Source organism: Cynocephalus volans, chromosome 8, assembly GCF_027409185.1.
Source record: "Cynocephalus volans isolate mCynVol1 chromosome 8, mCynVol1.pri, whole genome shotgun sequence".
NCBI lineage: Eukaryota > Metazoa > Chordata > Mammalia > Dermoptera > Cynocephalidae > Cynocephalus > Cynocephalus volans.
This window is the reverse complement of record NC_084467.1, coordinates 131,240,662-131,257,491: the sequence shown is the minus strand read 5'-3', so window position 1 is coordinate 131,257,491 and position 16,830 is coordinate 131,240,662. Positions and strand designations below refer to the sequence as shown.

At 34.9% G+C, this 16,830-nt stretch overlaps 1 protein-coding gene across 11 annotated transcripts in view; it reads right to left on the bottom strand.

The window, feature by feature from the left end:
* Window positions 1-16,830, bottom strand: part of RABGAP1L (RAB GTPase activating protein 1 like) — a 646,375-nt gene that overhangs the window by 70,008 nt on the left and 559,537 nt on the right. The window contains exon 1 of one of the 11 annotated variants that reach the window (XM_063104471.1): window positions 11,503-11,700. The exons of the other annotated variants lie outside the window; for them this stretch is intronic. Within the exon in view, the coding sequence (XP_062960541.1) occupies window positions 11,503-11,613 (111 nt within the window). The 5' untranslated portion in view covers window positions 11,614-11,700. Of the gene's footprint in view, window positions 1-11,502; window positions 11,701-16,830 lie in introns of those variants that run through there. 11 annotated transcript variants of the gene reach the window in all.

Sequence of the window (16,830 nt, the reverse complement as noted above, 5' to 3'; positions counted from 1 at the left end):
AGCACCCACGTACCCAACAACAGATGAATGGATAAAAAAAACATAGTATATACATAAAATGAAGTGTTATTCAGCCATATAAAAGAAAAAAGTAATGATGCACGTTACAACATAGATGAACCTTGAAAACATTACATGAAGTAAATTAAGCCAGACACACAGAACAAACTTCCATTTATATGAAACATATACTCATAGAATAAGCAAATTCATAGAGACAGAAAGTAGTTTAGAGGTTTCCAGGGGTTGAGGTTTAATGGGTATAGAGTTTCTATCTTGGGGATGTGTGTGAAAAAGTTTTGGATATAAATATTAATGATATTGGTATATCGTTGTGAATGTAATTAATGCCACTGACTGCACATTTAAAATTGGTATAAGGCAAATTTTATATACATTTTATCACAATTTTAAAAACTTTAAAAAAACATAATTTGGTAACATTTCATACCCAATAAGATGTGATAATCAAAAAATGGAAAATAACAAGTGCTGACAAGAATGTAGAGAACCTGGAACCCTCATACATTGCTGGTGAAAATGTAAAATGGTTAAGCAGCTATAAAAGCAGTATGGCAGCTGCTATGGTTTGAATGTTTGTGTCCCTCCAAAATTCATGTGTCAAAATCTAATCCCTAAGGTGATGGCATTAAGAGGTGGGGACTCTGGAAGTGATTAGGTCTGGAATTAGTGCCCTTAAAGAGACCCCTCCCAAGAAAAAAGAAAAGAGAGATACCCCAGAGAGCTACCCTCTACTTCTACCTTGTGAGGATGCAGCAAGAGGCACCATCTTTGAAGCACAGTGATGCTGCACCTGACACCAAATCTGCTAGCACCTTTGATCTAGGACTTCCAGCCTCTCTACCCTTCTCTCCCATGTGCCTCTGAAAGTGCTCTTCCTTCTGTCTGGAACATCTTTCCCTCTCCCTGACAATCTGACAAACTCCTATTTTTCTTTAGAATTCTGCTCAAAAGGATCTACATTGAAATAGGCACAGATACACATTGCTGGTGGGTATATTAATTGATATTATCTTAAAGGAGAGCAATTTGGCCTTACCTATCAAAATTACAAATGCATGAATCCTTCAACCCAGCAATTCCATTCCTAGGAATTTAATCTGCAGATATACTCACACACATTAGTGAAATGATTATATATAAGATTCTTAACTGCAGCACTGTAGTGGAAAAATATTGGAAACAACCTACATACCCATATATTGGGAGTTGGTTAGACATATAAACCCATAAAGTGAAACACTATGCAGCTTTCAAATGAACAAAAACATGCTTTGTGAATTGACATAGAAAAATTTCCAACACCTATTGTAAAGTGAGAAAAGCAAAGTACTAGGCTGGCTAGTTAGCTCAGCTGGTTAGAGTGCAGCGTTATAACACCAAGGTCACGGATTCAGATCCCTGAACCAGCAAGCTGCAAAAAAAAGAAAAAAAGAAAGAAAAGAAAAGTACTGAACATGAATGGGACAACAAAAGTTCTGTAAAAACAGAGGGGGAGAACACATACAAATGTGCTTATATGTATAGAAATATTTCTGAAAGGATACCTCCAAAAAAAACTAGTAACATTGCTGGGACAACAAGAATGCGTTAAAAATGTCAGTGGATGCTATTTTATGTTTGTTGAAATTTTGAAACCATGTGAATGCAGTACTTATTCAAAAACTAAAATTGTAAAAGTTTAAAAATCAAAATACTAAAAAAAAGTCCATATCTTTATGAAAATATTTGTAATTCCCATATCCTCCTCCATCATTCCTTTATTCATTAATTAGAACCTTACTGACTGTTGACACGATGTGCTAGATGCTATGGTAGGTAGAGAAAGGGGAAAAAAAACAACCTGCAAGAAAAATGAACTTCAGTGTACAACTCAGAAAAGCAGATAGAATATTCCCTTTCAGTGAGTGTCCATGGTGCAGGATGTGACAGGAGCACACAGGAGAAGTGACACCTTACACATCTCTAATGATGCTCACATCATTGGCTCATAGTAACTGATTACATGGCTATCTCCCAAACTAGACTGTCATCTGTTCGAAGATCTTTCAAAGCTTAACACACTGCTATGCACAAAGGTTTGCACATTAAATGAACCACTGAATAAATTGAGGTATAACAGAAATAACCGCTGCATTATTTTTTTTAAAAGAGCTAATTAAGTACTCAGTAGATTCTAACCTGATTCCACAATCTATTTTATAAGAATTTAGTGTATAGGTCTAAGATTTAAAAATAACTTCCATACCTTATGTGTATACATATTTATGAATGTATTTAATTGTCACAAACACACTTATGTGGTGCCTTCATTTCCCCCCAATACTATTCACTAAATACATATAGAGTGTATAGAATACACCAGGCACATTGCTGGGCTGGAGATACAATGGTAAACAAAAACAGCTCTGCTCTCATAGAGGTTAGTCATATGGGTTAGTCAGAGATTAAACAAATAATCACACAAGTTTCACAGGTATTTTTCCACATGTTTAAGAAAAAGAGAGAAACTAGAAGGCATGTTCAAGAGTTCTCCTAGCCAGCTGTAAGGTTAGAAAAAGTATCTAAAACATTTGCATCTCAGATAATATAAGCTTAAGGTTACATTAGGGTGTCATGCAGAGAATTCAATGTCCTTAAACTTAGATGGAAAAATACTTTCCTAAACCTCTTACTGAACTTTATCAGCTCCTTCAATTATAAATGTAGGCTACCATCCACTGTATTATTTGTGATTTTGTCACCAATAGATATTACAGATATTTCCATTCACATTAGAGGTATTGCATATATCACAAAATATTGTTTATATTTATCATTATTTTGGAATTACAGTAGCTATCAGTCTTGCTACCATATCTTATTTAAAGTCTTAATAAAGAAGCACATGACTATATCATAAATCTGATTTTTATCTATTTTGATAACTAATTAAATATAATTGATTTCCTTTATAATCTTATGCATTTTATTTTATGCATTTAAAAATATTTTTCTGATAAGGGGTCCATGGACTTAACCAGACTGCCAAAGGAATCCATTACCGCAAAATTGCTGAGAATCCCTAAGATATAAAGATGGATTAGGTATGGATAACAACATTGGCACACCCTAGAATGTCACTGGCAAGAGATTTCTGTTTTTAATTAACTTTGGAAGGGATGAGTGCCAATTTACTTCAGTGTTCCAAATAAAACAAAAAAGGGTAATAGAGAGTGTTTGGTAAGTGTGAATTTCCAATCAGGTTGTACTGCATTTTTCAATGAGTATGTGTAATTTTCTAATGACAAATCTATGGCTATACTGTTTTTGTGAAAAGAAACTATGTGTGCTGCTGAGGAACACAGTGTTTATATATTTTATAGAACTAACCTAATCATGATGATCGCATGAAGGGTCAATTATTACATATATATGTAGTAGATTATTGTTCAGCAAATATTCACTTCCACCTCCCCCAACCTCTATGGTAGAGTATACTGTCCTGCCCCACTACATTGGAATTGATCTTCCAACTTGCTTTGGTCAATGGAACATGGACAAAAATCAAAGTGTGCTAGATCCAAGCCTAGGCATTTAATAGGCATCAAATGTTTCCACTGATCCCTCTAGGAACTTCCAAACTCTACCATGAGAACACAGCCCCAGTAGCCTGCTGATAACAGAAGAATGAGAGATGTGGAACAGATCTAACTAAATCTGTGGCCTGGGGTTAATCTCAGCTATGCTCAGCTAAACTCACCAAGACCAGCCAAACCCTAGCCACCCAAAGACTCATAATGGAAAGATAAATGCTATTGTTCTGTACCACTGAGATTTACAGTTGTTTGCTGTGCAGCAATATCTAACAAAGAAAATGTTATAGTACTCTTTAAAAACCTTGCCTGATTAACTATGTTCTCCATTCCCACTATAAATGAATCTGATACCCTGGACATGCTAAACTCACAACTACCAGGCTGCTCCCATGACTGAGTTTATGTTTAAAAAGAGTCAACTGCATTTATTCCCCAACCTGTTTATGTTCATAATAAAATGAATATGAAAAGAAACTAAATTATTGTTTCTATAAAAACTAAGTTGAATGGTTTGGAAAGACCTGACAAAGATTACTGGTTAAATACAAAAGTCTATGTCTCGTTAAATGGTGACAATGCTACCATTCCAGATGTTAAAAAAAAAGTTATAAAAATCTCTGTACATTTTACCAGTGATTGGTTCACAAGTTTATTAATTTATTGCCCCCCTTAAGGACACTGAAACTACAAAGCATATGGGTTTCAGAATTCCTATGTAAGAAAAGGGCATTAAAGGCTCTACAACAAAATTGATAATAAACAATTTGTGTTTTAAATTAAAATAGATATTTAATAGTATACATCCATCTTTTGTGTTTCTTCTCTTGAACCACCTTTTTCTATTAACCAAACCAATTACAGTCCTGACTATGTCAGACAAAAGAGCTTCTAAAACATTTCAGCCTGCTGGAAATCCTATTGTGGGTAATACAATCAATCATCAGGGCTACAGTGTTCTTTTTGTTTTGTTTTGCTGCAAATCCTGTTCATAAGCCACCTTGAAGTCCTTGCATTGAGTTTGAATACTACTCCTTGATTTCACATTGAGCTTGAGCACTGTGATGAGTTTTTGACATAATACTGGCTTCTCTAATAATTTAATCATCATTTTAAATTTCTGTTAACTACACCTAAAATCTGATTCACTCAATTTTTAAAACACAACTACATCATATAAGGAATAAAACCTGAACTACTTTGTCTGACCCATAATGCCTTACATCTTAACCTGGCCTCAAGCTCCTCCCCAACATCGTTTCTTCCCAGTCTGCCCCTGGCTTATGGTGCTCCAACCACACTGACTCTCCTGTTTTGCTGATACATCAAGCTATTCACCACTTTGAGGCCTCTCTCTCAGAGGTTTCCTCTATCCAAGGTACTCTTTTTCCAAATTTCCCATGGCTGTCATTCAGATCTCAAATGATACCAGTGAGGTCCTCACAGACTATACAACATAAAGCCTCCAATTAATCAATTTTGATTGCATCACTCTATCTGAAGTCTCTGGTAGCACTTATCACTAGCTGAAAAGTGATATCACTAGCCAATGTTTGTCTTACCTCTCCCCTTATCATGTCTTTCTTGTCCATACCTAGATTCCCAGTATGCCAAGAATACAACATAGCATATAGTAGCAGATCAATAAGTATTTTTGATTGATTTCATATTTCATATTTAATAGCAAAATAACCTAAACAATTTTTGGATGGTGAATTTATTTACAAATCTTGCAAAAAAAAAAAAAAAGTTTTTTTTGTTTTTTGTTTTGGCAGATGGCTGGTATGGGGATCCAAACCATTGGCCTTGGTGTTACCAACACCACATTCTAACCAAATGAGCTAAATGGACAGTCCCAAGTCTTGCTAAAAGTTAATCTTCTGTTTCAGGATTTTGAAAAAGAAGAATCACTATGGAATAATAACTAATATACATATGCCTCTTACTATGTGGTAGGTATTTTTAAGTGCTTTACATGTGTTAACTGATTTAATTCTCACAACAATTCTATAGGTGCTACTAACATGATTCCAATTTTACAGATGAGAAAAATAAAGCTCAGAGGGGTTAAGTAACATGCCCAAGTCATAGAGCTAATTGGGGGTGAGGTGGGATTGACCCAGGAAGTTTGGTTCCAGAATCTTGGATTCTGCTTGATACTGTCTCACCTTACCTAACACTACTCAATCAGATTCTCTCCACAGGAATCTGAAGTTGTGATTCAGGGATAGCAACTTAACTCTCTGCATATGGCAGAACAGTAAATTTGGATGCTGTATGGCAGCAATGTTCTGCCATGGGAATGAAAAACCGAAGACTTGGGGACAGGGAGATAAATAAAGTAGATGTAAAGAGAGAAGTTAATTAGATGGCAAGAGACGGGAGAATGCCTGCCAGCATCAGTTCAGTAGCAGCGAACTCCTGCTCTTGCATTTAAGGGAACACACCCTGGTAGCCACGTGATAAATTCTCTTTCTTGTTTAAGATAGCACAAGATTTTATTACTTGCAACCATAAGAACCTTAACTCATCAGAACTGATAAACCGAATGAGGGAAGATTTGGCTCCTTGGACTAAACTGAAATTAATAAAACAGCACCAAAATATGCACATGCTAAATAACAATGAGAATACGAATGTTCAGATAACATTTTTTAAAACACGTATGAAAATTAATGGGTTTTGTAATGTTTTATTATAATCAATATTTGAAATGTATATCCAGCGAAGATTTAGAAATAACTACAGTATATTGATTTTATTGTTTTCCCCATCTCTGGCATATGAAATTGCTGGTTTTTTTTTTTTTTTTTGGCATGCTTGAGGAAATCTATGTGCCAACCCGATAAGGAGGAAGTAATTACAGAATGCTTACCCTCATCTCCCATTTATAGAACAGAGAAACTAGCTCCCAGAAAGAGCTCCCTTCCTTTGCCGGCACAGTGCTGCTATTTTGGTATCTGTCAGTTAAGAACATCTATCCAGTGCCAATATAGTACAGCCATGTGTTGGTCTGGTTGAACGGCTTTTGTTATCAGACAGTGTTCTAACCACTGAACAGTCAATTCTCTTACAGTGATACCATAACATCTAATTTCTAGATGCAGAGCACAGTAAAGCCAGAATGGGTCATCTTTTCACCACTGTATTCTTCATATCTAACTTTCCCATTCAAGTGGACACAACAATCTTTCCAATTTTATAAGGTGGGAAGCTTACAGTAATTTTCATCTTATGTCAATCATTAACTCTTCTCCTATAGATCAGTTGTTGTTTCTTCCTAGGTAATGTTACCATATCCATCCATTGCAAGAACTAACCAACACATGTGGACTAACTTCTCTATTCACACTGCCACTGTCAAGTGTCTAAGTCCAGACACTTGTCAACCCGCAACCTGTATTGTTCTAATGCCCTTAAATTTTTTTATGTGGCCCCTGCTAGTTGATTACTGCCAGACTATCATTGCAGTAATCGACCCCATCTACTCAGCAGATGGTCTACCCATACACACTCCTTCTTATTGGTTCTACATTGCCTTCCCACCATCCTGAGCTCAAACCTAAGATCTGCACCATCTTCAGGGCAGAAGGCTTCATGTTTCATGTAGGAATGATATTCTGATAGTGATTCCCTAATTAAAAACAGTAATTCACCAGAGTCCATTTTCTCCTTGTGTCCTCCCCCTCATTCTTCTACATCCCCATGGTGCCTTATCTACTTACTCATCCCACTCCTTCCTAAAAGGAGACAATTAGTAAGAGTTTTCAGTGTGCTAAATACTTTACAAGTGCTCTCATTTAATCCTCACAGTAATCGAATCAGATACTACTACATCCCTGATTTTCAGATGAGAAAACTGAGGCCTAGAGAAATTAAATAATTTACTGGTAAATAGCAGATATAAAAAACTTGAATGGAAGACCATGTGACTTTGAAGCCCCCGAAGTAGTTATTAACCTCTCAGCCTTTGCACAAGCTGTTCTCCTGCTCAGAAAGGACCTACCCCCTTCTTCTGTCTGGCAAGCACCTACTCAGCCTTCAAAGCCTAGCTTAAGTGCTCCAATCCCCTTCTGGAGGCTTCTTCCAAACTTTTCAATTAGTGGTAATTATTCCCCACTTGGTTCTACTCTATAATAGCAAATAGCAGCCTCATAAATATCTATTTTGCTTCTCTCGCTTACTGGATTGTGAGGTCTTTGAAGGAAGGGACATTCTATTTATGATGAGCATATTGTAATAATCCCCAGAATGTTTGTAATATTACATACTGGCCTCTACTAACATACACCTGAAAACAATGTTCCCTTAATAGCCACTTTATAAATTAAAAAGTTCAAATAATTCGGAATATAAATTGACATTTAACCTGGAACATGTAAGCTTGCCAAGAATATGCATTGGTTATTAGGCTAGTTCATTGTTTACACCTTAAATCATGCTTTTGAATTTAAATACACATTCAAAGTCTCCTTTGGAGCTCAATAAATGTAACAGATGTGATCCTTTCTCTTTCTTTATACTAGTCAGGTATAAAAATAACTGGAAACAGCAGAGGTGGTAGAAAGGAATGCTGGCCATTCTCAGAGACAGAAAACCCTGACAGGAAAACTTCAGAGATTTCACTCAGTTCCTCTTCTGTGAGAACCTCAAACCCAGTTTAAAGATACTTTTGTATGTGTGTGTGTTTGTGTTTGGGGTGAGGGGTAAAATTTTGCCTCTAAATACAAGCCAGTTAATTTCACCAGTGAACAACTAAAAAGTGACCTGTTGGATATAAGAGAAGGCAGGAATACTGTGTCCAACAAGGCACCTTTCTAAATATTTCTGGAGTGATTCTGACTATACTGGGTTTTCACCCTTCATACACCAATTTATTCATACTGTTATTAAAAAGTTCTTAAGTTCTACTAGTAGTACCTCTAGGCTTTTGTTTAGTTTGTCTTAGTAAATACAATATTGGTCTAGGTAATTTCGTGTGTGTGTGTGTGTGTGTGTGTGTGTGTGTGTGTGTTACAGAAGACATCAGAAGTTACGCTTGGCCTCCTTATTCTTTTTACCTATCTGTGATTCATGTAAAGGATCTGTGACTTTCTTGCATTATCATTAATCTTTAAGGGATCGATAGAATATAGCCAGATTTTTCAAAGAGTGGATTTAGAGATTTCTGAAATAAATTTAGTGGCTCATGATTCGTCTTTAAACAATTAAATAGAATAGAAAAAAAGCTTATTAAATCACATGTAACAAGAGTAGGTATTGTTTAGGCAAATTTTCTTTCTATCTTGTGTAATTGCTTGCAATGTATTTTTTACTATGGGTCTCTATCAAAAACATTAGAGAGCCATAAGATTACTTATGATAAGAAAAGATTCAGTATACACACCTGACAACCACTGTACTTAATGGGATTTTTGCCATTCAAGGAATCAAAACCCCTCCCATTATGAAACAAAGTCCAATTACAGAAAGATATTTAATTAATACTGTATTAAGAAACCTTCTAAATATCTTTCATATTAGTCAACCTAAACCTAAAGAGGATTTATATGTTAGTAAGAGGGTAATTTACTTGACAGTGTAGTAATAAATCAGATTGAGAAGGAATTTATTTTATACTGTAGAAAACTGTTTCTTTCACATGATTTAAAGGCTCATCTCAGATAAAGCAAAAAATTCAATATTGAATTCAATATGAAATCAAGAGCAACTGACAAATGTTATCTTAGCACAATTTTTGTATGACTTTTCCAGATGAACCAAATCCAAATATTACATACAAAAGACTATTTTAAATTTCAAATGATAAAGAAAACTAAATACCATCAGAAAGTTTAACACCCAAATATCTATATTATTTTAAAATTTGGTATACAAAGCAATATTTTGTGTCTCTATCGTGTCTCCAAGGATTTCCATATCAGTGTACAAATTCTGTATCAAATAAGCTCCTGGGTTAGGAGTAGGAGTCCCCTTTGGGGGAGGTGAGGTCTCATCAAGGCATAATATATATCTATTTATCTATATGTTCATATATAGATAACCTACAAATGAATATTCACACTAATATTCATTCATTCGTTTGTTCATTTTTCTCTCTCCCTGTCTCATGTGTGTGCATGCATACATACACACACAAACACAATGTCCTGTAATATTGAACATAGGATGTTCCCTATGGCTGGGTCACTGTCTACCTCTTCAGGCTCCTCTGTTGTTCTGTATACTCTGCCACTTCACATCTCTCTCTGTTTTTGTTTCTTCTCCCCTTTGTCCTGGAAAACTCCTATAGGTTTCTGAAGACTCAGCTCAGACAGGATCTTGACAGGACCATTAAAAGAAATTTTAAAATTCTTAAATTTTTTGGATAAGTTTTCATGGTAGAATATTGTGAAATTAATGAAGTTTAAAGATTATCCACAGTTGTGAAATTAATGAAATTTAAAGATTATCCACAATGAGGGGCCATCCTATCCTGACTCAGTATATATATTGACATTAACTAGGGTTTGACAATAATCTTCACATAATGTATATAACATAAAAATAGAAATTATGTATATTAAATAAGAAAAGCATACGATAGGCCAGATGTTTCTGTATTAATAAACACTTCCAGAAGCATATTATAGTTTTCTCTTTATGTCACTTTTGCTGGTTTTTTGGTCCAGCTGATTCTTTTAAATTGCATTTACAAAACATCTACGAAAGTGAAGAAAGTATAATGCATCCCTATGTACTCACCACCCAGTTTCAACTGTTATCAACATAGAGTCATCTAGTTTCATCCTTTGCAAATATTTCATCTATAACTATTCAATATGTATTCCAAAATCACTGTTTTAAAGATAATCATAACATCATTACTGCACAAAAAAATTAAATAATTCTGTTAATATCATCAAATACCAAACTGTTGGTCAAATATTCCCTGATAATGTTATAGATACTTTTTACAGTTTGTTCAAATCAGCATCTAAACAAAGTTGATACATTGCTCCTGGCTGACACAACCCTTAAGTCTTTTTAAATCAATCTATGTATTTCTCTTTTATTTTTTTCATTGTAATTTATTGTTCAAAGAAATTGCCATATTATTTTTTAAGTTTCCTGTACATTAAAACAGAGAAGTACGGTTTCATACTAGTAAGGTTTAACTGTTATGATATACTCTTTCATTCTTTTGTTTGTAATGAGCACTACTAAATATAATGAACCACATATACAGTTAGGAAAGTTTGTTTAAAAGTTATGAATCCCTGATATCTTAAACTCAGTAGCCATTATAATGATGACATCTACACTGAAGAAACAACAAGCACTTGAAAAAACTTTTTATATTACGCCAGGACATGCACACTAAAACCCTTTGAGAATGGTAAAAATTGTTTTCCAAATATTAAATCCGAACTAAAATCGTACTAGAAGTTATTTTCGTAATAGTTCTTATAGTAACAATTTAAGACCCTGAAAGTTATTTGATTTTTAGATAGCTCAGTTCTCAACACTGATGTTCTGGCCCACTGGTAGGAATGTTCCACTTGAAAAAGACTGAATTATATGTGTGCAAATGTAGGTAGCTCTCACCTAATAATCATATGTATACATATAAGGCAAACACCAGGGACAAAGTGATATTTGGCACTATAAAATTCCTCTCAATCTTACTACATATGAAAGCATTAGCCTAGCACTTTAAATGTACTACTGACAGATAATAGTGTTTAATTTAATTATGTAAGTAATCATTGAAAACATGTAGGCCTTGTTGTAGCCTATAACACAAAGCCAACAGCAATACTTCTACTTTAATTGCCAGGAAGCTATGCCTCAATTGCTGCAGGAGTGTAACTACCATATTGGAAAAGAAAAACAGCCCCAGAGTAGTGTGCAAGGCACCACCTACCATAGACCTGGGCTTGCTGATGGCCACCAGACTAGTGAGGAAGTCTTCATCTTGCAGCTGGCTGAAAACATGGGCGTCATAGGCTACCATAATGGAGACTTCTTCCATCATCTTGCCAGCTGGCCTTTCCACAGCAGCAGCTGCTGTCCCTGCTCCAGACCAGACTATCCAAGGAATAATCCTACTGCAGGTCACTGCCAATGCATACAGCCACCTGAGTTCCAGGGGGTGGAGTGTTAAAAATCCGGAAAGAAAATGAAAAAAAAAGCAGCTGCTATCACCGGCTTGTCTAGCAAAATTTACCCCCAGTAGAAAACTAGAGGAGGTCTCTTATCTATACAGGAAGTATACACTATAAACACCTTCTGCATTCTTAACACAGCAGCTGGAAAATTCAGTCTGGGGACAGTTTCAAACTTCAAAAAAATAAAAAATAAAGAAGACTTTCCTAGAAATATCCGATAGCAAAAACAAAAAAACTGAAAACAAAAACCGATTTATGTTAAGTTCTTGGTAATTAAAAATTTGTATAGTAGTTCATCTTCTCACTTCAGTATTATTTATATGAAGATTCTTCTTGGAGATGCAGATTTTCTTAACACTCTTACTGCTTATATTTTCATATTCTCAGAAAATAAACAGATGACATTTTAATTTCTTGGAATTTATAGAATTCTTGGTACAGTTAAAAATTATCTCCTGTAGGATGAAAAATAAAAGATTCTTTTTCCCCTCTATTTCTGTTAAAAAAAAAAAAAAGGGAAGTACCAAAATATAAAAGTGAAACAGGGACAGCAATATCAATTAATAATCATTTTCCCTTCTCCCACTTAAAAAATTTTTTTTCAAATGAAAACTTAATTTTCTGCTGTTATTCAGAAAGCAATACAAGGGTCTCATTTATAAACGAATTGTTTTTCTCCCATAGGAAAAAGTTCTCTTCATTTTTCATTGTTAAGGTTAGAGGTTTCTTTTAATTATGCAAATAAGCAGATAGCCATCAACTGTTGGCTTAGCCACCAGAAGTGTTTTTTACAGTACAGCTAGAGATGATAAATAAACCTCCATGTTTCCAGATGAAAAGTCTGAAAGGTGCCCACAATTATCATTACAAAGTTGCCTAAATTACCAGGAAATATGCTAATACCATGGAAAAAGTACTAAGCAAATAAAAGGGGGGAAGATAGATAAAACTCCTCTATAAGTTTTTTTCCAGTATTCTCAATTAAGCTAATATCTTCCCTAATCTACTCATAATAGATTATGATACTGTAGTACTATAATAAATATTATTTGCTAGAACTAGAAATCAATTAATGTTTGTTTAAAATCAAAAAATATATAGCCACTGGCTGTAATTTTTAGTCATTACCTATAGCAAGCAGGATTATGTTGCCTAAATTTGTTTGCTTTTCAGAAAACAAACAAAACCCAGAATGAGATCTATTGTATCTGTTTTCTCATGGTTTCTTACAGTATCTTCATCTAGATTAACATGATTACTTAAATAGTACCTTGCCCCATTTAATGTGATTAGGAGAGTTTTGCAACTTCTACAGCATTCTAGATTAAAAGTGCGCACACAGGGAAGGGAGAAAAAAAATCGCCTTATTGCTAGGAAACAAGCAAGCTAATAGGCTTATTTAAACAAAAAAATGCAATATTTCAAATAAATCCTCAAGATTAAAATAGCTTCTAACTGTGTTTGACCCTTCTTGGTTGGAGTCAGTAAAGCACTTTTACTTCATTTTACTACAATGCAGGTTTGTATTTTAAGTATATTTTTGTTAAAAAAATTTTTCTAGCCACATTCATCTTAACATTAACTAACCAGGTATTAAATTAAAAATTAAAAATTAAATGATAATCAGCAGACAAGGCATTATAAGGCATCTAGGCAGTTCATACCTTTTAAGTTCCTTTTCACCTTTTCAGAAGTACTTTAAAAGATAATGTGAACCTCTTCATGCATTCACTAGCACCAGAAGATTTCAGATTGATCTTGCAGCACCATTTTCTAGATGTGAAAGCAATTCCTCTTGCTTTCATACTTTTCTTTGCTACAGTGACTCAGTGCTTCCACACACTGATATCTGAATAAGGTGTAACGACAAAGACACCTGTTGTGGAAAGTAAAGAAAGTACTTCCCATAATGCCCTACTCCCTGCTGGCACTCACCCAGGGGCAAACAAGAATTATAACCGCATTTGAGCAGCTACCTATGCACCCTGGGAGAGCACATTCAGTGTAACAATAGGTAACCTTCTCGGTTAAGAAGAACTCTTATAACGCAAAAAAAAAAAGGACTGGGAAAATAATATCAACTAGCACCTAGAGGTGCCCTGTATTAAAGTCATAAAACATTTAAGGCATGAGGCAAAAAAATTTTTAGAAATAATCAAAAGCTGTAAAAAGTTTTAATTTTACATAAACAAACAACTTCAAATAATTCAGTCCTTTTATAAAGTCCTCTTGGGTTCTTAGATATATATTTTTTAAAGCTTCTAATTTATTACCTTTAAAAGATTGTTCTGATTAGCCACAGTGACTACAATTCTTAATAACATGTCATTTCTAAATTTAAGAAGTCCTCTATTGTAGCTACAGTGCATAGAACTTCTTGAGCAAGAACTCCCTAAGTTTTATTTCAACCTTTATTTTTTGTCACCCTTAAAATGTGCTTTGCTTTCAGAACCTGGGAAGGAAAAATTCAAGTGCTCTTTTTCTCCTTACATAATTAAATGTATACCTGTAGTTCCAACAAAAAGCACGTTCTTTTAAAACTGATGATCTATTAGAAAAACTGTCACTGTACTGACTTTTTCTCTGGGCTCAGAAACAACAGCTACACCACTACTTTTCCAAACTTCAGGAGCCATTGTACACAGTCATGTTTACATACAGTCCTTTACTCCCTTGCAAGACATCTTTCTTATTCTTTCCTCCCCAGCCAGATCTCACAGGATTGAGACCCACTGATCTCACAGGGTTGTTTACAACTGAATTTCTACAGTTCCCTACTTCACTCCATGCAACTGCTCTGGGGAAAAGAGAAAAAAAAAAGGCAGAGGGGTAGAGAATTACCTGAGATCAAGGGGTGTGGTGCAGGGAACATCATTTGCTGCTAAAATTTACGAGGAGAGGATTGTGTATCAAAACAGGCAGCAGAAACCGCATTTGTGATAACCAGACGGCCCCTAGTTCAAGCAGGAACTAGTTAGCTGTCTCCCTAAAGTCATTTAACTTCCCTAGGTTTCAATTTCCTCATGCTCATGTAAATTGAGAGGGATGGAACAGATCATAGGATCAGTGATTTTCACGTGTGTGCAGAAAGAATCAAAAGCAATGTGTCTTATTTCCTTCCACTAAATTGGTTTATTGGGGGATTTTTAAGGAGGGAATACTTTTTAAATCTCTATCAGAATAAAAACAAAGTACAACATTAATTCTAGACATTGAGAAACTTCATCTAGAGTTGCTATAACGTGTCTCAACAAATGCAGTCTACCTTGTACCATAATTTAGATTTTCTAATATCAACTCTTTCATCTCAAAAAGAGGATTCGATGATAGTAAGCATACTGTTTACTAAATACAAATACTCTTTATAGACCTTCTATTCAGAGGCCAAACTGGCTATAAAATAACATTTGAAAGCCTTTCTGGATCTTATTAAGACAAGAAAATTTTAAAAAATAAAGTATTTCCAGTGATTATTAAATGCTGTTTTAAGATTTGATTGAAAGAGTATCTCACTCGGTGGCTTATTTTGTCCCAACAGTCATCCTTCTCGGGCTGGACTTATTAATAAAAACAGACCTGGGTCACACTGAATAACTATAAGTCAAGTAAACCATGTTCTGGCCTTCAGAGAACATCTATTCTCAGGTGTCAAATGTCAATGAACATTTTTCTATTTCTGTGTTCTCTCCTAATGTTCTCTCCAAAGCAAAGTAGTTTCGTTATGGGAGAAGTATTTCGTTACCACCAGTCAAAGCAGTATTACATTAAAAAATGACCCTACCTCATAAGAAGATTCTCTCATCTTAGGAGAATGGCTGTAAAGACACTTTTCCTATGTCTCAGGTTCTGCTTGTTGAACTTTCTCATGAGCCATAAAATCAGGATCAGATAGAAAGGAGGATAAAACCACCATGACAGAAATATGGCCTAGAGGGCAGAAAGGTCTCTTGTGTCCCCTGTGTGTACAGGCAGAGCCCTGCAGAAACTCTTCTCCTTCTGCCCAAGTGGCCCTCGTCTAATCATTCATGAACATCCTTACAGATGTTCCTAAATAACCCAACATAAACTTTCATGAAGTATCACAAAATGTTCACAGTGTTGACTTAGAGATAGGGAACTGTGAGAAAGACAGAGTTCTATGGGTACATTCTTAAACACAGAAATCCAATATTCTATGCAGGGTTCTATCTACACTTTGGAGGGCACATTACAAAACCCAAGTATGCTAAGTGGGGGAACAAAAGATAAAATAAGATGTGAATGAGAAACCACAGAAGTATCAATAGAAGAAAGCTTTTCAGGATATTTTGGATTTTAGAATAGTCTCGTTAACACCCAGTGAGTTTTTACAATGGGAAAAGAACAGGTAAAAGATAAATAACCGAAATCTTAGCTCTCTTTAACATTATGTAAAGGTAAATAAAGAAACTATTATTCTTGTGTTGAATTTCAGCCGTTCAGCTTATTTTCTTTCCTATCTTTCCTAGCAATTCCTAGGCAAATTCAAAACCTTAAAGAACACAGATTCTCAAAGAAAAAAAAAGGCAAACCCCACCATCAAACTAAGAAAAACCAGCGGGACATAAATACTTGCTTAACAAGTATAATGGGTATCTTACTGCCTTGTTTGCACTGAAAGAATGAAGTAGATTCCAGACTGTGAAAGGATAGCTGTAACTCTCTAACAATTCAGCTTTTTATCTTATTTGTAACTCTAAAATCCACAGCCAACACATTCACATTAAACTTCACCTAACCAAAAATAAGTGTTCCAAGTGCTTGTATTCACTGATAACTTGTTAACACCCAAAATGAAGATAGTTTCAGACGCATCTAAAACCATGAGCGATGCTTCACCTTGTCTCACTTGGAGCAGAGTACACAACTGAATTTTAATTACCCGTGACTTTACCTTAATTCCTAAAGCATTTAAATAACTATTTTAAAATTTTTACTAGCAACCAAATCAAACAACTTGATGTATTAAATTCATTTTTTCACAAGACCAGAAATTAGGTTTAGGTTTCTGCAAGTGCTCATTTGACTCAACTTCTTCTCCCAACCTGGATAATCCCCTTTCCAAC